Here is a 21250-nt window from a genome sequence, read left to right on the forward strand (position 1 = left end):
TCTGCTCCCTAACTGTCGAACCCGACAGTATCACCAAACAGCCCCCCCTTGCGAGATGGGTGCATCGAGAAAGCGGACTTTCTCAGAGTTACTCACCTGTGCAAGGTTCAGCCAGAGGTGTCTCTCCTGGACCATAAGTGTGGACATCGCCCAACCCAGGGTCCGCGCGATCACCTTGTTCGCCCGAGAGCGAGGTCGGTGAAGCCGCGGAGTTCCTGCATAAGTGCTGGGTCGGTCTTACCCTCGTGGAGCTCTCTCCGCGCATTGGCCTGCAGGAAGGCCATAGCATGGAGAGAGGGGACAGCTTGGCCCGCAGCAGAGTAAGCTCTCGACACCTCAGATGCCGAAAAGCCTACGTGCTTTGGACGGGAGTTTAGGTCGAGCCCCGGGGGACATCGACGTATCCTCTAGCTGCCCCACCATCGAGGGAAGAAAGGGTGATGGAACTAGTTGACGTGTACGCGCCGAAGGGGGCTTTCCAGGTCGTACTAGGTTCCTCATGCACTTCCGGGGGAACACGGCACTGAGGGCGAGTGCGGCTTGGAGCCGCTCTCAAGCCCGAAGAACCGTGTATCCAGCCGCGAGCGTTGGGAGAGGCAGTGCGGCGCACCGCAACCCAAAGCCAGCGGCCCGGGAAAGCATGGCTGACACTTCGACATCCGCTTCTTCCTGATCTCGACCCCCCGAGGGAGGGAGCTTCAAGGAATCGTCGGAGTCTGATGTCAGTAAGTCACCCTCCGATGCTGCAACAGACACCTCATCATCACGTACCGTGTCCGATACGTAATTGAGGAATAAGACGGCGGACCGTCTTATGGGGAATGGTCAGACGAGCAAAGCAAGGTGCGAACGGTCCGCGAGCCAGTGGCTGACGGATTAGCGCTCACAGTAATCCTCATATCACCCTCGCTGCTCGCCGTAGCGGGCGGCAGGGCCGTAGTCCTGCCGTCACGGAACGGGAAGCAGACAAGGTGGTGGCTGAGTCCCGTGGGAACACAACCACCCGTGACGCAACGTCTGAATCATCAGCCGCCCGCAGTGCAGGCAGGACGTATCCACAATATCTGCCCCAGCGTACTGGAAGCAGATATCGTGTCCGTCCCCCTCCTCGATGAGTGTGTTGCACCCACGAGAACAGCGGGACATGCCACGCTGGAGAAATTTGCTCTTTTAGAGAAAAAACACGAACACTTCTGGAACCGCCGAGAAGCCCAGGGGAAGTCGATGCAAGAAGGGACAGTCTGCTGCACCACGTCGTAGAGCCGGCAGTCTTGTAGCGAAGTCTGTTGATCACGAGCGAAGGCTCCGAAGAACAAAAGGTGAATGAATGAGGCATGCCGTCTCCCTTTTATACCCGGATATCCGGGGGCGGAGTCCGGCATGCAAATTTCATTCGCCAATTTTCATTGGCCTTTTCTAGAGAAGTCGGAAGCGATTGGTTCTCAATGACGAACTCATCTGTCGGTTCGACACAACGTCGAGAGACCGACAGAAAGGGAACCATACTTAAGTACAATTTACAATACTCAAAGCCTTTTTGCACTGAACATGCTGGTTTTGGCCTCATTGCCAGCTGCAGTCATGTCCTCATTTCACATATAAACCACCAGCGATTGACATTTACCTGATACTGCACTCGTATTCACATAAAGAAGCCATGTTGACAAGTTTTAGTAAATTAGGGCAAAATCCACAAGATTGTAATACCTTCAATTAGGGATGCAGCGATTACCGAGGTTTACTATTAATCACGCTTAAAAACGTCACGGTTAATCAATCGTAAAGGCAATCGTAAAGGCTCAGTAAAAATGTAGAAATTAATGTATGCATAATAATTGTCATAATTGTGCAACCGTGTGTCATGGCTCTGTTTCATTTAGTCATGTTTTTCTTGGTCCTGTAGCAGAGTCATGACAAAGCCTTTGGTTATGTGTGGAGAGAAACATATTATTGTCCTTTTGACAATAATATACGTTCTCTCCAGTGTCTCGTCATTCGCCCCATTCCTCTCGTTTCCTTGTTATCTTTCCCTAAGTGTTTGATTACCCACACCTGCCCTGTGTCATTATCCCTCGTTTGTGTTCCCCTATAAATGCCCTTTTGTTTCATTGTCCGGTGCTCGTTCGATGTCTCATGTGCCTGTGTTCGTGTAGTCAAGTGTTTGAGAGATTCTGTCCTTCCTAATTCTCATTGTTGTGTGAATTTTCTGTTGTGTGCTTCTGCTGTGCCTTGGATTATTTTCATTTTGTCATAGTAAATCAGTTAGTTTATTTCCAGTGTTCTGTAGTTAGTCCAGTCTGTTTAGTGTGCCTGTCTAGTCTGTTTATTATTTATCCTCAGTGTTTTACCCCCTTGTGGGTTTTTGTTTTGTGTTTCTTGTTGAGAAATAAAGTTTTGTGTTAACCCCTTCACGGCTGTTGCCTGCGCTTGGGTTCTTCTGCCACAGTCGTGACACCGTGATTATTCCTCAAATTATAATTGTACAAACAAAATCTATAATCGTTGCATCCATACCTTCAATGCCCTGTAAATGGCTATATTAATTCTTCTGTAGCAAAAATAAACTGCTGCAAAAAAAGATAGGTGCCATGCAAAATGGGATGTGTAATTGCATTAGTCATTACAAATGTAGTGGAGTAAGGAGTACATATACTTGTTCAAAAATGTAGTCAAGTAGAGAGTAAAAGTTGCTAATATCTTTAATACTCCGTATAACTACAAAGTAGCCAAAAAGATACTTAAGTACAGTAACTAATTACATTTACTCCAATACTTTACACCACTGACAAGGCGTAACATTAAACAACGATCGACAACTACTGAAGACAAAGGCAATATATACACAAGTGAAGGGACAGACAGGAAATGAGATGTGTGAAACCGGTTGACAATCACAAGGCACAATGCATGATGGGATATGGAGTCCTTGACTAAAACACAGGCAGAAACACAGAGCAAAATGGGGCCCTCAGGTGAAGGCCCGAGGTGACAGCAACAGGGCCAGGGGGTAACATCTATATTTTGTTCATCTGTGTATTTACATTATCCCAAATGTTTCCAACAATGTCTGAATCAAGAGAAATTTGCAGTTTTAACCAGTGAAATGTTCCTCCTCGATTTGTGAATAAGGATGCCTATCTGTGGCACCATGTGCGCAATATCCATGGTTTCCACTTTTTCTGCTTTGTTCGACATCACGCGGCTCTGGGCAGATTGATTGGTTGTATGACATCAAAACGTATCGTGAGAGCTACTCGACAGTACTGCTTTCAAATCTCTCTCACAATACTTTGATGTCATACACCATTTGAACTGATGCAGTAAAAACATGAAGTCCTATGAAAAAATGTAATGTAGTAATGGTGCATTTGACCTGCCACTCGTTTAAAGTTTTTATCAAGCCAGTTTGTCAGCTTGTGTTAACTTAACAGTTATAAACTTTTTTTTCCATGAGGATGATTTCTGAGTCTTGTCTGATTGATCAGCAGTGAAGGTAAAGTGATGTCTTCATTATAATTTTTCCATAAAGGTAATATACTTAAGTAATGTAAAGCTATATGACATGAACAACCTGATCTCACAGGAATTCATAATTATTTCACAAGCTGGCTATTTTATATAAATTTGTACAAAGTGAATTGTACAAAAACACAGGATTATTAGAAAAAAGAAGCCACACCCCAACTGTTACGGATGCGAAAATAGTTAATATAAATGAGTTGTGGTTAGGAATTGCTATGAGATTGGGCTTTAAAATAACTCTTTCTGGTCAGCGTTTTGTGTAACTAGTTACTAAGTAATTAGTTACTGTAATTTAATTACTTTCCCCTTGAAAAAGTAAAGTAAGGGATTACTCTTTTTTCTGTAATTTAATGTAATTACAGTTACAAAGGATGTAATAAAACTAAATACTGTGTGTAATATATGTGTGTGCAATAGTGCAAAAAAAAATTAAACCAACTTTAAAATCCATGCTTTAATGTATCAATCTCACATTTGTAATACTTTGGTCAGTTAATGATACTACTTTATGTAGTTTTATATTATTTTTTTGAATTATTAAAAGAGCCGTTTCATGTCTATCCTTGAATCACTTAGCTAATCAAGGTTGATATAGGATATAGATTAGGATATAGAGTAATTAGTAATAAGTAACTAAATACTTTTTGGAGAGAGTAATTTGTACAGTAATCTAATTACATTATTGAATATGTAATTAGTAACTAGTAATGACTTTTTCAGAGTAACTTGCCCAACACTGTTTCTGCTATTTTATTTTTCGGTTTTGTCAACCTTTTTTGATACAACCTGCTGTACAACCAGCTGCCTTGAGCTGTGCTGACTAAGTTTATGAAAGTGGGTCTGTTTTCACAGTGTAATCTGTCCTCTCAGAGAAATTCACAGTACCCTGACCGTTTTAGCAAGACTCATACGTCACCTTTCAATACCTCAATATTTATATTAGCACTGACAACAAAATCCATACACGAAATGCTTGAAGCAGGCATATTTATGTTAAGCACCTTATGTGTTACAGTAAAGAGAACGAGTTAAGCCAAGTCATGTTCAGGAGATTTGTGAACCCTAATAAACAGTTTTGTGGTTATTTATTGAATCCACCTGTTAGTAGAAACTAGATCTAGAAACAACAGCATGTGCAGGGTTATGACTTCAGCACATGTACAATCAAGAACTATGACATAGTTATAATCTATATGGTGTTACATTTCTGCCTGCTAATTACTCAATTATTGTTGTTGAATAAAAATATAAAAAATGCCTTTTGCTTATAAATATCATGTCCAGTAACACTAAGGAGTTAAGACCTAATACCTTGTTTACCTTGGGGTTACAAATATTGTATATTCCTCACATTGCATCAACAAAATAACAAGTGAGAAACAAAATCCCAATGTGATGAAGTTTTAGTGTCAGGTGTTGTTTCAGAGAGTAGCTTGTTTCTGATGTTATGTCCATACTGTAACACAAGGGCCTCTGCTATTAGTCAGAAAGTAAGAAAGTAAAATAGTGCATAAATAAAAAACCCAAATCACACCACTGTCATGTGAACAAAACTATATTTGAAGAAACTCATTTAAAGTGTGATATTAGGGGTCTTTGGGCCGTCTGTCTGGACCTCTGCTGTGTTCAGTCAGACAGAACCATTGCTGCTCCCCCAATCCAGACATGAGAGGAATTTAGACCGGATCAGTCACACTCGACTGGTTTGACCCTCCCAGCCCCTGTGGCCACTTACTACTTCTGTTCTTAAGGAAGTTTTAATCTGTCTGATGCTGCCAATGTGCACATGTATTGTTTTACAATTACATTCTGAAAAACTGTGTTTCTACAATTCCTATAATTTCTTAGATTTAGTAGATCGGTATTAGTATGTAATATGAAATTTGCATGCCGGTGATGTCTTACACTCCTATGTCTATGGATAAATATTAAGGATGCACAATACCGATATGGGCCCATAAATGGTCATTTTAATGTTATCGGTATTGGCCCGATAATAAAATCAGGCTGATATATTAAACGGACAGTTCACACACAAAAAAATCTGTAATCATATACTAACCCTCGAGTTGTTCCAGATCTGTATCAACCTCTTTGTTCTGATGAACACAGAGAAAGATAATAAGTGAAATGATCATAAATAATAACATTCACTAGGAAGTGATTTAAAAAAAAAAGACTGTCTTGAGCACTATAAAACTGAGATACGAGGATGGTGTCATCTTGCTGTGTAGATTTATGTAGATCACTTTAATAAAATGTATCGACACAAAAAAATACAAAGCTGATACAACTGAAATGATGGGAAGATGTCATTTGAACATAACAGTGAGTGCAGATCAAGGACTGGTAAGTATTCACAGTAACTGTGGTTATAATTAAAATTATGTCAAATAATTGTGATTATATCAAATGTTTGCAATGAGACGATTATTTAATAAATGTGACAGCCCTAGTCCATACAAAAGACAGCTACTCTGTACATCTGTCTAGACTTGTTCCACATTTCTGTTTTGCTTTGCTGTGTTGAAATAGATTGAAATCTCATCAATACTTTGTGAACTTTCCTAATAAATGTTTTGACTTGTAATGATGTTATTAAAAATGCTTGCAATTCAAGTGTGGAGTAGATGAAGCTTTGTTGCCATCATCTTGAAGATTTCGCTTGAAAATTAGCTTGACAAAAAACATGAGCCACAACTGCTGTTTTCATTCAACACCATAATCGCACAGCTGCATGTGTGCGGCACCCGCAACCACTGCACATTTACACCAGAAAACAAAACAAATTCGCTCTGCTTGTGGAACATTCTAGCTAGCGTTCAGAAGCCTTAAAACTACTGACGTTCTGTAGCCACATCACAGCCAGATTCTGGGTCGTGCGGTCTCGCTCCCACCATAATCTCCAAATAGGAAAGTGCCACAGGACATTCTGTTCCCAGCTCGTGCTGTGAAAGCTCCAATCAGTGCTGAAAGAGATATCTTACAATCCTCTATCCCGCCGTGCTCAAACCGAGCTTTTGTTTTGGTACATCATCCAAGAATCTAAAGTGTTCCCTTCTGGTGAGAAAGCCGAGAGGCTCTTCTGTGGAAAGGGACTAGTAATGTGGAATTTAGCCATGTACAGAGAAACCCACTGGGAACATGACTCCCAGCTGCTGGACGCTTCAGATCTCAAGACGTGAACACAATGGGTGATTTCAGCTGATCAGTTTTCTTGAAGCATGCAAACAAGGCGTAATATAGTTGTCATGTGAGTGTGGGGTGAGAGGAAGAACCCAGATGCAGGCAGCCAGTAAAGGGTTAACACAGCTTTATTATAAATATAAAACAAAAACCCACGGTGGTGTTACAAAAACACTATAAACAAAAGACCTTTCAAAAAGACAAACAAAAACTTCCCTCAAGGGGGCAAAACGAGAACTAAAATCATAAACAAAGAAAACTTACTCTTAGGGACACGCAGGGCAAGTCGGGGCAGAGCAGGGCAAACACTTAGGCCCTGTCCCAAATGGCGCACTTGCGGTCTCGTGGACTTAAATTGCGCGTTCTCGCCAAGTCTACGAGTCCGTAGAGTGTCCCATTTGTCTTTTTAGCGCTCAGAAATCTGCTCGCGAGCGCCTCTTTTATGCCCTACGGAGACTCCACTTAAGTCCCCTACCCAGGAATCCTTGCGAACACCCAATCACAGAACGGATGGGAGGAGTGTCGTGGATGTCAGACATTAAAGTAAACATGACGGATACATTTTTAAATGTATGTTTTGATAAAATTCTAAATTAATTTATTAATTAGTTACTTATTCATATTATTGCTTATTTATTTTCTATTATGCCAGCTATTCAAGACTAAAAACTTTAAATGCTGTGCTTTTTCTTACTTAAGGTAATAAGCCATGTTTTGTTGTAGATCTATATCTAGTTTTCTCTGGGCTCTGTAAAGCTAAACAACACAGCTTCTTTATTATAGAGAAATATTAAATAACAACATATATGCATATTAAGAAGTGTATACAGAAGAATAGTGTATACAAATAAATACATATACATAAATTGCATTTACGTCATGACAAATGAATGCATTACAAACATAAGTATCTATGTATAATGCACGGGTGGTATATCAATATATGAACTACAGACCAATAAAAACCGGCAGCTCCTATCCCAAATAATAACAATGGGACAACAAGTGGTCGACTGATCAGCGAATGACAACATAGTACAGTGAGAGAGATTAGAATGCACCGTTTGCTCTTTCCGGCGTGATGACCTCAAGTCTGTCCCAAAATGCACTCCCATGTACCCTTGTGGACTCGTGCCTATAGTGCCCTATAGGTCTGCATTTCCTGACGTCACCAAATTATTAAGGGTTATTAAATGGTAACGGTAAATGGGCTAGTTAATTTAGCTAAGTAACCTAACATTAGTTAATGCACAGTGACATAAACAATTGTATTGACATTGACTAAGGTAAACAAAAATTAATGCATGCTGAAAACTATGGTGTTCGTTGTTAGTTCATGTTAGCTAATTCATTTACTAATGTTAACAAAAACAAGCATATTGTAAAGTTATTAAAGATTTCTGTTAGTAAAAAAGAAGTTAAAATACTGATATGTTTACAAAACAAAATACAAAATGCAAAACATATTTAAACAAAAATTTAAAATGTTGCAAACCAAAATTAGCTGAAAAGTAATTTGAAGCATAAAAACAATTAAATATATAAAACCATAAACAAACTAATAGATAAAAACTAAAATACAGTACAATGAATAAAAAATATATAATTAATAAATAAATAAATATATACTAAATGTATAATATATAACATGATATATATTATATTTCAATTAAGAATTTAAAATAATATATTTTAAATACATTGCTGCATAACGTGAATTACGTAGCTCCAGATAGGAATCGCTGCATCTTTCGAGTGAAATGTCCACTAGAGGCGCGTTTTTTCTCCTTTCTAATGTGTGTTTATTAAAAGTTACGAAGCAGACACATGCACAAAGTAAAAAGGTTAGAGCACCTAACCCCCCTTCCACCCTAAACCTAAACCTACCCACTTCCCAACCATATAAAAGACGGAACAAGCAAATACAAGTCTTTATTGCAAACACTAACCATAAACAGTATAAAAGCATTAAAAACAGTTCACGTTAAATTCGGAATTTTCTAAAACCATTGGATATCGTTGTGTGATCGGAATCAGAGCAGGACAATGCCATTTCATAACGTAAGCGAACGTAATCACGCAAGCAGTCACAAGACACACGGAAGCCAATGCCATTTCATAATCGAAGCTGACGTAACTCCACCGTTCCGGCTGCAATTTTTTTAATCTGTCACTGTGCGCAGCCGGTCCAGATCGGAGTTTTAAGGCAGACAGAGAGGGGGATCGCTTTCGGGTCAATTCTTCAGACTCGGAACGCTTGGAATAAGTGCACTTTTTGAATAAACATCATCTGTACAAAATACAAATGTATTTTGATCATTTATTAATTTATTGCCGCTATGCTTAAGTAAACAACAAGTTCTTGATTTACCTCAGCCAAACACAAACTGTGAAGACTGAATCGACATCAGACGTTTATCTGCCGTGGTCACACAAGCATGAACTGAAGAAAATACATCAAATAATATTCAGTAGTGTTTGCTTTGTAACCTTGAATGTACCTGCATCAGAACGGAGAAAATCCCATGCGCCACTAGTGGACATTCCACCCGAAAGATGCGGCGATTTGTACCTGAAGCTATGTAGGTCAGAGGTAGTGTTTGAAATGAGCCTGGGTTGAACATATAATATATAAAATTGTGATACAAAAGTACAAAATATTGATAAAACTACAATATAATAACACTGAAACAAACATGTCAATGTTCCATTCTGTACAGTATATGGCGGTGGACAGCTGAGGACAGGAGAGGCCTCCAACTCTCTTTCACAGGCATCAGGGAGGTGTGATCTCTTGAAAAAAGTAGAGAAGAGAGAATTTTTAGATAGCAAGTCAATATACTTGCAGCCATTACTAAAAGTCTGTGATACAATTGATAGGCATCGAAATCTAGATATTTTTTCATTTCAAACACAGGACTTACGCACAGCTCAGCTAGAGGAACACACACTGTGTGTGTATACTGTATGTGTGTGTTTGCGTGTGTGTAAAAAAAAACTTTTTTTAAAGTAAGACCACTTGTTGGCTTTTCTCTCAGCAGGATAATGTAGACCGGACCGCCAATCACAGACAAGCAGATCTGATTGGGCCAAGTTTTCAGCAGTCAACCAATCGGAATTCACCCAGCCATCAAGGTTAGTAAACTACTGCAATATTTGAGTCTTGTCCAATTACTGATTTCATTTAGTGTTTATCAGATTGATCTGCTTTTAACATCCCAAACAGAATGTAAACAGTTGAGCTTTAAATGGATTTGTTGAAACACTCATTGTACAATAATCAACACAGTTATCAAGTGTGTACATGTGCGTGCGTGTGTGTGTATACTGGATTATGGGCGGGGGTTTGTCTTGAACACTTGGACCTGGGTGGGGGCCGTCTGTTATAGTGGCCTTTTCTAGCTGAGGAAGAATCGCTCATTAAAGCGCGATCTATATTCAGGCCTCTTCCGCAGTAAACACTCCAGCAGTTCAAATGCTTGATTTATAAAGACACAGGGTGCCACTCATTAAGCCTCCAATCTAATTGTGCCATACAAAATACAGAGGCATAATATTTGGAGCATGAGATTTAAGTACAATATTGCCTCAGCATGGGAGGTACAGGCCCGAATGTTTTCCGTTAGTCTGATGTTGTCATTGAAGTAAATGGAGCAGAAACGTTCATTTATTCCCCGGGACTTCTCAAAGTACATGGTATTCTCACAGCTGTGATTACACAAAACTCTCGCTTGTAATGTTTCATGACCCCTTAATATTCAGTTTGAGAATATAAAACTTAATATTCAGTTTCTGCTCAATTTAGAGATTTTATTCATGTCGTCATGTACAAACATCATTCTATTCGATGACGATCATGTGATGATAATCAAACCACTACATGAATGAACGTGTGGAAAAAAAGCAATGTTCCCATGCCTGTTCTTTGACCTCACTGGTTTTCATACGCCATTGAAAACAACAAATTGTGAAAACAAAGGTCTTTGGGAAGCTGGAATGCAGCTAAGAATAGATGTGAAGCGTTTGATGTATACGTCAGGATCCCAGATTTAGACCAGGAATATTTGTGGCGGCATTCAAATCCTGTGTGACGTTTTAAGGCTTTTTGTGTACTGATAAAAACTCATACTTATGTAGTATGTACTTATAGTGTTATAATGGAGTTAAAGAGCACATGTTATTCATAATGAGCTGTTGGAAATGTATGGTTTTCGATTTTAAGCACAATAGATTACATTTCACAGATGTACATTTGACAGAGTAACCTTGTATTGTGTAGATAGCTTTTAGAGATTAGAGACGCAGAACACCACACAGCAACTTTTGGACATTGCACCAAGCAAAAATCATTCGTAATCATTACAAAGAGCTAAGATCAAGCATCTGACAAGGTCTACGCATGTGTATTCGAATGGTTTGTTATTCCCCCACGCCGGAATAAACGGATATGACGTTTTTGTAAGCCCCACCCACTAATTAATATATAATCTGCATACATGTTTACTTTGGAAATGAAAAATGTAAAAAGAAAAGAAAAATCAATAAGATCAAACTTTACATTTTCACTTTAATTGTGTCACTGTTATTGCACGAGCATTCATTAAAACTGCAAAAATGTATTTGCAGTGTCTCTTTCACATTTGCCTTTTCATTTTAATATTGGCAGTCTTGCCTCGAGATTTCAGTTAAAATGAAATGTCAAATCACCAATTGCATTTTATTCAATTTGACAGGGACAGCGCATTGTCACTGTAAAAATTTAAATAAAATAATTTCATTTTATTTTTCACTTTGGCACTTTGTGTGCTCAGTTATGTATAATGAAATTGTTAATCTGGTTTTCATTTTCATTATTTCATTTATTTATTGAAATTTGTCAGGAATTACTTTTCTTAGTATATACTGGATCTTAAGCTCAAGTTTTTAGTTTACATTTGGAACACAGTCAGTTTATCATCTCGTTTTTTGGACTATCATTCCAAGCAAACAAAGTTGTTTTTCTACTATTTTCTTTTGCACGTACAACATTGTATTATTGTATTATTTTTGTATTATGGTATGAGTGATGTATCACGTGTCTTTACATTTTTTATAATTTCCTGGTCGCTTTAAAGCAAGTCTGCTAAATAAATAAATACATGCATAAATGAAAAGGTATTGTACTGTAGTACTAGGCAAAGGTTGTCATTATATTGTCATTGCTCACATTGCTGAATGATAAATAAAGCATATATATTTAACATTTGTGTATATTTTAAATAGTTTAATATAGCCTAGTTAACATCCCTGTCTGAACTAGTGTAGTATTATTAATGCACAAGAAATCATCACCTTGTCTGCAAAGTAACTGATGAAATATGTAAAGATACACTGTAAAAAACGATTCTTGAGGGTGTTAAATACAACCCATTAAAATCAGTTAAATTTTACCTAAAAATATTGGTTAGCGAATAAAATATATAATAATGGGTACATTCTACCTACACTACCTACTTTTTATGAGTAATAATGGCAACTTAAAAAAACAAGGTAGAATTTACCCGAAAATATTAGCTATGACACTGCGGAGTGCGCGCGCATGCATCAACGCTCCGGCAGGAAATTAGGAATCATGAGACGCATCCTCTTCAGATTCGCTGACAGGATTTGTGGAGCAGCCAGTAAGTTTTTGTTCAACTTCTTTATATCATCATGAATGCAAATGTTGACTTACTTAAATGTAAGCTCTACCGTTATATTCTCATTTGGGTTAAAAGTTTTGTTATCAGTACAAAAGTGAGACGAGTCGCAGATATTAGATAATATAGGTGGTGAATGTCACGGAGACAGCCCTCACAACATAAGAGGATATGTGAATAATGTTTATTTAACTAATGTAAAAATTGACATGCATTTTGTTTTTATTTTTAACAGGTAGGAGAACTTGAAAGGCAAACAAAGTGAAAGTGCTGGTGATGCATAATCCCACAGCTGAGCAGGACTTGTATGTCAATTGAAATTGATGTTAAGAATAAGAAAATAGCTTTGAATGTATATTTTGACATTCAGTGAAGACATTGGTTTGTTTTTAAATGGAAAATGTTCAAGAATTTGTAATGTGAGCAATAGTTGTATTTGAATTTGAATAGAAGGGCTCTTTTGTACTTGCATTAGGGTTTAATATTTTAAAGATGAAATGTTTGTGTCAGCAGTTTGTGTTTATTTGAAAATGGAAGATGTTCAATAAGTAATTTGTAAAAGTGAAGTAGTATGTCAGAATGTAAGAGGATTTAAGTGTTTAAAAAAAAATATAGTGTGTTCATTGGAAAAAATGTAATTACAGTCTCCTTTCACCATTTTTAAGTAAATTCAACCATCTCTTAATAAGTAACATTTAATTCTTTATATTGGCTATATATTACTAATAACAATTAGGTACACTGTAAAAAATGATTTGTTGTTTTTTGTTGTTTCAACTTAAAAAAATAAGTTACCTTGTTGCCTTAAAATTTTAAGTTAGTTCAACTTAAAAATATTAGTTCACTTAATGAATTTGTTGCAAACTCGTTGTGTTGACTAATATTTTTAAGTTGAACTAACTTAAAATTTTAAGGCAACCAGGTAACTTATTTTTTTAAGTTGAAACAACAAAAAACAACAAATCATTTTTTACAGTGTAGATGAACAATACCTGCTGTCAAAGGGTAAAAATTACCCAATTTTATTAAGTAATTACTTGTATAATATATAAGGTAAAATTTACCCAAATTAATTTAGTTTGTTATAACTTATAAATTTAGGTGCTCTTTACTCAAAAATATGGGGTAGAATATACTCCTTTAAAGTGAGTGCAAATTGTTACCTCAATTTTATTGTGTAGATTATATAGGTTGTTTTTTACAGTGTACTGTTGCAAGTAATTTGTGAGCACATTTATACAGAGTGTCCCAATTTTGTTTTTTTGGTATTTGAAAATGTGTACAATCTGCAGGATGCACTTGGAGCCAGATATAGGGCCATATACATGTAGATACCAAACGACATGTTTATTAAGAAAAAGAATCTTAAAGGATATTTGGATGTCTTTTGGGGGTAACTTTGAGGGGAAAGTGCTTTTTCTCGTTTTAATTGTCACCATTTGCATGTAATGCAAAGGATTGCTAAGTCAATAGATTGTACTAATAGCAGATCTCAAAAAATATGTAAGGAATAATTGACGACGGGCCGTTCAATTATTGAAAGTTAATGCACACCCCGAGGTGGTAATGCGGCCACGACGCGAAGCGGAGTGTTTTATCTCAAGACATTTGAATGGTATTTGTCCCGGAATGCACTTGCTGGTAGGACTAATTTCTTACGCATCTCATCTGAAGGCGTTGCTTGAGTCTGCATATGCAGTTTTCCGAGAGCGAGATGAAGACAGAAAGTGCACATGCACACGCGTTTGCTTCACTGAGAGTGAAAAGTCAAGTATCTCTATATTTGATTTGTTTTCGTCGTATTTAACACCCCTGTCGTATAAGAAAAGTATTAAGAGAAAAAAGTGACTCGGAGGTTTCTGCGCCAGCTGCGGTTCTCGCAGTGGCATAGAAAGCTTCCTGCTGTGTGTTTTAAGTCCCGTTTACCCATTCCACAGACGAATTTAAGATGTTGTTGTTGTTATTTGTGTGCTTCGTTTTTATCTTTAACCCGCTGATTGTGTCATGTAGTTTGCCGTTACCTTTGATATACCTGTATGCTTTAGATTTTCGTCTGAACAGTCCTGTACAGTGCTCTCGCCATTGTTGTTCAAATGTTCATGCTGTCCATAAATATTAATAGTTATTTCTTCTCAGACAATGGAATTTGCCTGTCACTTTGTCTGTTGTTAGATACGTATTCACTGGTGGACAGTAGGCTACATTTAAGTTAAACTTGGCGAAGTGATATGGAACTGTAATGCGGTCAAGCAGACCCGGAACACCTTCATAGGTGTGCATTTACAAAGTACATCTCGCTGCGACCTGTGGTGGACGTCCAACCCATCCCACATCCAAGTGTGACGTCATAAGCCACGCCCATGTCCAAAACGTCACAACAAGTGTTCCGCCCCAGAAACCCGGTTAAACGTACGCATGTGCAAAATGGCGCTACCGGGATTTTATAATATGAAATAATGCTATCTTTCGTTTTGCTAATAGACTATTTCACGTTTGTAAATGATGTCTAGGGTAAATAAATGAAATCCAGGCCAACCCTAAATTCGTCAGGAATGTCTAATATACGCAGCTGATTTTCGTCATCAAAATAGCCCGTATAACACTCGTATTGGTTAAAGTTATCAAAATTGTTAATAAAAAACACAATACTGTTCCTCATTCATTTATTTAAAGAGATCAATTCATAATTTTAGGATGTTTGATACTACCCTACCCAAAAATGGTTCAAATTTAAATAAACAATTACATCTTGGTATTGTAAAAGTCACTCTTAACATATTTTTCTTTAATAATAATTTCCTAAACATGTCCCACTTATAAGAGCCCAAACAAATGAGCTCGACAGTTCTCTATGAAGTAGCATATGCATACATAACTGTAATGGAGAAATAGTTTGTTTTGATAGATTTATATGAATTTTGTAACATGGCATTGATCATGGCCTTCTTTATCAACACAGTCTGGTTAGGATATGTATCCAGGTCTTCAGATACTTAAAAATGGATATAAAAAAGACATGCTTCACCGATAATTTTGTATTTATTATTCTACAAAACAATTACACTTGAACAAGTCAGATTATATGAAATAAAATCAGACAATTAAAATCAGATGATTAAATAAGATCACACAATTAAATCAAATGATTCTTTTATATTCTTTATACCTTTAGCCCTTGCTTTTCATTACAATTAGAAATGAATGTGTCCTGGTCCTCTGCACATTCAAATTCAAATAGGAAGGCATCTCTTGCTTCTAAATCGCCCCACAGGTATTCTTCGAACAGTCTTTGTTGGTTTTCGTCATCCATATAGAGATCAGGTTCCATCACCTCCCCACGGAAAAATGCATGGTGAGTCTGTGGACCATGCAGGACCGATGTCCTGTACAAACCTACACTTTACGTTCTTTTCACAGACCTGTTAAAAATAGAGAATAAGTCTGTGTTTGATGTTTGGTGTATTGTTGTGGATATGCATGTCCACTAAAAAAATTACCTCATTACCTCATCATTGTCCTCTTGTTGACAGACCACAGGGTGCCTAGGGGGTGACTCTTTTGTGGTGGTTGATTCTGACACATTGGAGACAGACTCAAGGGTTAGGTAAATAGAATATTTGTATAGCATCTCTCATCTTTCAAAGCATTCAGAATCAGAAAGAGCTTTATTGCCAAGTGTGCTTAGGACACACAAGGAATTTGTCTTCCAACACTTCATTCAACAACATTCGGTGTCCTCTCTGAAGACAGTACAGATTAAAATTCTAGAAGGAAACATTTACAGTTTGAATGTATTACGATTTCATTTCAGTAACCAGTTGTGTGTACCTCGCAGGTGACATGCTTTCCAAAATCAAATGACACCACCACCTTTGGAGCTGAGGGATGTCCTCCTAACAGATAAAACACAAAGCTAAGAATGCAGTTGAAAAACTTATTGGAAAAAAGAAACTGAGAATTTGAGGTTGTCACCTGACTGAAGTCAACAGTCCAGTCCAGGGCCATATACAGTGCATACTAAAAAAAGACAAGAAATATCATTGAGAAAATGAAAACACTACAATTTACAGTCACCACAACACAAATCTTTTGCCATCACCATAACTGCCCATACTCAATATTCACATATTCACAACTTGCCATCAGCATGAACACGCCACAATCCGGTCCCTCTCCATGGGTAAGCATATTCTGTCAAACAAACATGTAATTTATCAAGATGTCATTTATAATTAATAAAACCATGAACAAGGACTGAAAAAAATGGTGACTGCATTGCTGTACCTAAGTTTTGATGACCTTCCATGACCTTCCAGGAAGCATAGGCGTAATTTGCGGGTGGATGGGTGGGTCATGTCCCCACCACTTTTTGCCAAAGTCAATTTTGTCCCCACCACTTAATGTAAGAAATAAAAAATACGGAGCGTCTATTTACCGTACAAGTAGCCCGCTTTGTAAGCAGAGGCTATTTATACTAACGCCGACCATCAGTTTCAGATTGGAATAGACAAAATGTAAGAAAGGCGCACAAAGCTTAACTGCTCCGGTGGCGTAGAGAGTAAAGCATGTGTAACCTACTTCATGTTGTCGTGGGATTGCTACTGCTAATTGCTGAACTTTTTCCCTATCACATATCAGATTGTAAAGTTATTTATTTTAATAAAATGACGAAAATATTTGAAAATGGCTGTTCAAGTCATACATGTACCAAACATTTTGCGCTTAATTGCACTTTGTTGCTATATATTCGTACTTGTTGTTCTCGACATGCGGTTGCTATCGCCTATTGCAAGATTAATTACATTTTGATACTTGATAGAAAACTCCAATAAATGGAAAAAGTCACAACTTTGTAGTTTCATGAGTTCAAAACAAAATTTAGAAAGTTTGTTGTATATTTGTAGCCTATCAGGCAATGCCCGTAGTAATTATAATAGTGAAAATAAGATTTTTTTAAAGATATTATTTTCCATCTGTTTCCCATGTATACTTGAATGTTTGTCCTTATTAGCAGGGGGTTGTCAAACACCAAATTTTTAACATGGGGAAAACACACATTCGTTTCAGTAGTTTTTTTTTCATCACAAATTAATACGTTTAATTACGTACGGCAACAGCCATCCTTACATATAATAAAGCACAACATGCTTTAAATTATATATTGATGAAAACATGATATAGTTTAAAAACAAATGAAGCAGATCTGATATGTGATGTGAAAATTTAGAATAGTGAGATCAGCGGATTCGAACCCGCTTCACAGCAGTGTCAATATTACTTGTCATGCGTCTTTCGCACTAACGTTACACCACTAAATCCGTCGATAAAGCGGCGCAGTTTTTATACTGTTTTCTAAAGGAGTCACCTACATGTTTCGCGCTTGTGACGTCCATGAATATTCCCAACGAATTCTTACAGAAACAATTTATTAAAGTATTGTTTGTGTCGTCTTTGTCCCCACCACTTTTCAAAACAAAGTTACGCCACTGCCAGGAAGCAATAGTGCAATTGAGCTTTAGAAAATATGAAAAAAACCGACTAAGTATTTAGATTTTTTTGTTAAACGAAGTCATTTCAAGCAACGTGGTATGGTGTAGAACACAGATTGGAAATTAGTAGAAGTGAGTAGAAGTGGGGCAACCAAGTGCAAATGATGAAACCATGAAACCAACCTGGAAAGTTGAATCAAGTGAATTTTTTACCACTTTAAAACAAAAAATCCTATTAAACCAGATGATGTGCACATGAAGTGACAATAACTTTTTTTTAACATTAAATGTTTACATTTTCTACATAAAGACAACTGGCAGCCATCTTGCAGCATGGACATTCAAAGCGTCCATCCCTGCAGAACTGCTCTGCATCTGGCTTGAACCCAAAATGCGTAGGATGCTGAAAAACATTGACATGACATTTACTTTAATAAAGAAGGCACGTCTGAAGCTAGAAAATTCATACCAACCACGTAACAACATTGATAGTAAAAGATTACGTGTGCCACGACACAATCCTTGTGAATTTACTGATGCCATTTCTATCAAGAATACATAATATTTAATATAAATACTTTTGAAATTACACAATTATTTTACTTACCAACATAGCAATAATACTTTTTTTAATTTAATTTTTTTAACAATAATACTTAATTCACCTCACTTTCTGGATGCTTCTGCTTCCTTTTCGTCTTCTTCTTTTTGGTTTTATTTCAGGTAACGCAAACAATAATGTCTATTATCGCCACCTACTGTGTTGGCGTCTTACTGCTTCAATGTTAATGAGAATGTGACGTATTTTGACATTATGCATTTGCTGAAAGTTAATGCATACCCATAGAACGTTTGTCAGCCAATCAGATTGAAACATTCAACAGCCCGTGGTATAAGTAAGGAATAATGTCATGGCTCTGCTTCACTTAGTCATGATTTTCTTGGTCATGTAGCAGAGTCATGACAAAGCCTTATGTTTTATGTGGAGAGGGAGATTGTTGACCTTTCGGCCTTCCATACTCTCTCTCTCCGCTCCTCGTCTCTGTTCCCGCCATCTCGTTTCCTCGTTAACTTTCTCTGACTGTTTTGATTACCCTCACCTGCCCTGTGTCGTTATCCCTCGTTTGTATTTCCCTATATATTGACCTCGTGTCCCTTGTCTTGTGCTGATTCGTTTTGTGCCACTTCGTACTGTTTTGTACAAACTTGGATTACCTTGTATTCTCAGTGTTCCTCGTCATTGTAAGTGTTACGTTTTGCTCTGCCTAGTCTTGTGTGTGTAGTTAGTTTAGTCCTGTCTAAGTTTCATGTAGTTTAGTTAGTTGCCTTGCCTCGTCTGTTTTATTCCCCGTCGAGGGAGTTTTGCTTTGTGTTTTGTATAATAAACCTGTGTTTCCGTCCACCGTTGTCTGCACCTGGGTCCTCATTTCCTAGAATCATGACAAATAATTGACGACGGGCTGTTAAATTATTTGAAAGTTAATGCACACTCCGAGGTGGTAATGCGGCCACGACGAGAAGCGGATTGATAATAATGTTATTTATTCCTCGTATTGTTCCCATCATCAGCAGTAAAAAAATCATGCAAACTTTTGAAAGAGTAGGTCTATCAAAATATAGGCTATTTGCTATCAGTTATAAGCAGCATGAAGAGCTAAACGAACCAGTAGACTATCAGTGTTTACTTCATTTAGTTTTTCTATTTAGTTATTTTATTTATTCTATTTCAGTACATGTATTTCTATTGTTTTTTAAACGCTTTGTTTATTGAAACGAAACTGCACGCGTTTCCATTTACAGTAAAGTTTCCCATTATAAATGTCAGATCAAACGCAGAGTGCTGTTTGCGGTGATGGCCTGTAGGATACGAAATCACCTTTCTGTTGTTTAAACTTGGCGAAGTGATATCGAACTGTAATACGGTCGACAGATCTGGAACTACTTCATAGGTATGCGTTTGACTGAAAAAACGCACACCCGTAGCATTCAGCCCTGTTATAAAAATTAATTAAAAAAAATCCTTTTCACCTCCTTGGCCCCAGATTGTCATTTTTACCTCCCTCTACAAAATTGTGGATTACTCTGTGAATATATATATTTAATTTAATTCATTCATTTGACAGATATTTCTTGAGTTAATTTTTTCTAGTTGAGATGTTTAAAGGGGATGTGCAACACTGTTTCATGCATTCAGATTTTACAATGGTAAGGGTGCTGTCGTCTTATGCTTGACATGGTCAACGAGTTGGACGTATGACGTAGTATTTCTGTGCTCGATACACTCCCCCAGCATTCATATAGGTTTCGGAAAGTTTTTTTCGAACATGAAAATCCGTAACAACTTTTCTTAGTCCCTTATTGGACAATTCTCCCGGAAAAGCTCGCCCACACGTCAACCAGCTGGAGCAAGAGAGAGAGAGAGCACTGCTTTTGCGAAGTTCAGGTGTTTGTTTGTTCACTGCATTTCAGTGATGGATGTAATATAAACGGTGGATAACGGTGGATTTGGAGATCGTTTGAAACTGATAGATGGCGCGAACTGCAGAAACGGTCTGAGTTACGGCCACTTTAAGTCTGCTTGAAACTGGGAGCCTTGCATGAGACCACTGTAGATTTATTTCAGTTATTCTGTTGTTAGGGTCTCACTGCATGCTTCTAGTGAAAGTGAAAGTGACCTATTTGTCAGATATCAGAGGTGGACGAAGTACACAACTTCCTTACTTGAGTGAAAGTACAGATACTACTGGTCCAATATTATTCCACTACAAGTAAAAGTTGTAAAGACAGATTCTTACTTGAGTAAAAGTACAGAAGTACGTGCTTTTAAAAGTACTCAAGTATTAAAAGTAAATTTCCTTTATGTCAGTTGTGCATTGTTTTATTGTCATATACCTTATGCCTCTGAAGCAACCTACTGAATACACCGAGTAGCTCACAGTATCAGTTGTATTAAAGGAGTAGTTCACTTCAAAATTTGCCCCCATTGACTTTCCATAATACCATAATTTCCATAATTTTTATTCCTACTATGGAAAGTCAATGGGGGCAACTCCTTTAAGAGCTTTATATGTTTAGCACACACATGTTTAGTTTAGATATAATCCTGTATGACCATTTAGCCTAATTATCCTCATTAGCCCCCTAGGCCTATATGAATTTATGAGCAGTGTTGTTTTTTTTTGTATATTCCCTTTACCAGTTTTAGCAGAAATTTACCAGTAAGTAGTAAGGTTCTTGTAAATAGTAAAGTGTAGAAGCCATGTGTTTGTTGGATTTATTACCATTTGTATTACCATCATTTACCTACAAACATAAACTATAGCTAGTATAATGAAACTATGGTATTTTTAGTTGCTGTGGTTTTACTAAAGATTA

General features: G+C 37.5%; 1 protein-coding gene across 4 annotated transcripts in view; it reads left to right on the forward strand.

Moving 5' to 3' along the window:
* grb10b (growth factor receptor-bound protein 10b) overlaps nt 1–21250 on the forward strand; it is a 124322-nt gene that overhangs the window by 41207 nt on the left and 61865 nt on the right. For 2 of the 4 annotated variants that reach the window (XM_057339353.1, XM_057339352.1), the window contains exon 3: nt 9747–9843. In XM_057339353.1, coding sequence (XP_057195336.1) covers nt 9747–9843 — 97 coding nt within the window. The remainder of the gene's footprint in view (nt 1–9746; nt 9844–21250) is intronic. The other 2 variants (XM_057339355.1, XM_057339356.1) reach the window with 1 other exon arrangement.

Source organism: Triplophysa rosa, linkage group LG8, assembly GCF_024868665.1.
Source record: "Triplophysa rosa linkage group LG8, Trosa_1v2, whole genome shotgun sequence".
Lineage (NCBI taxonomy): Eukaryota > Metazoa > Chordata > Actinopteri > Cypriniformes > Nemacheilidae > Triplophysa > Triplophysa rosa.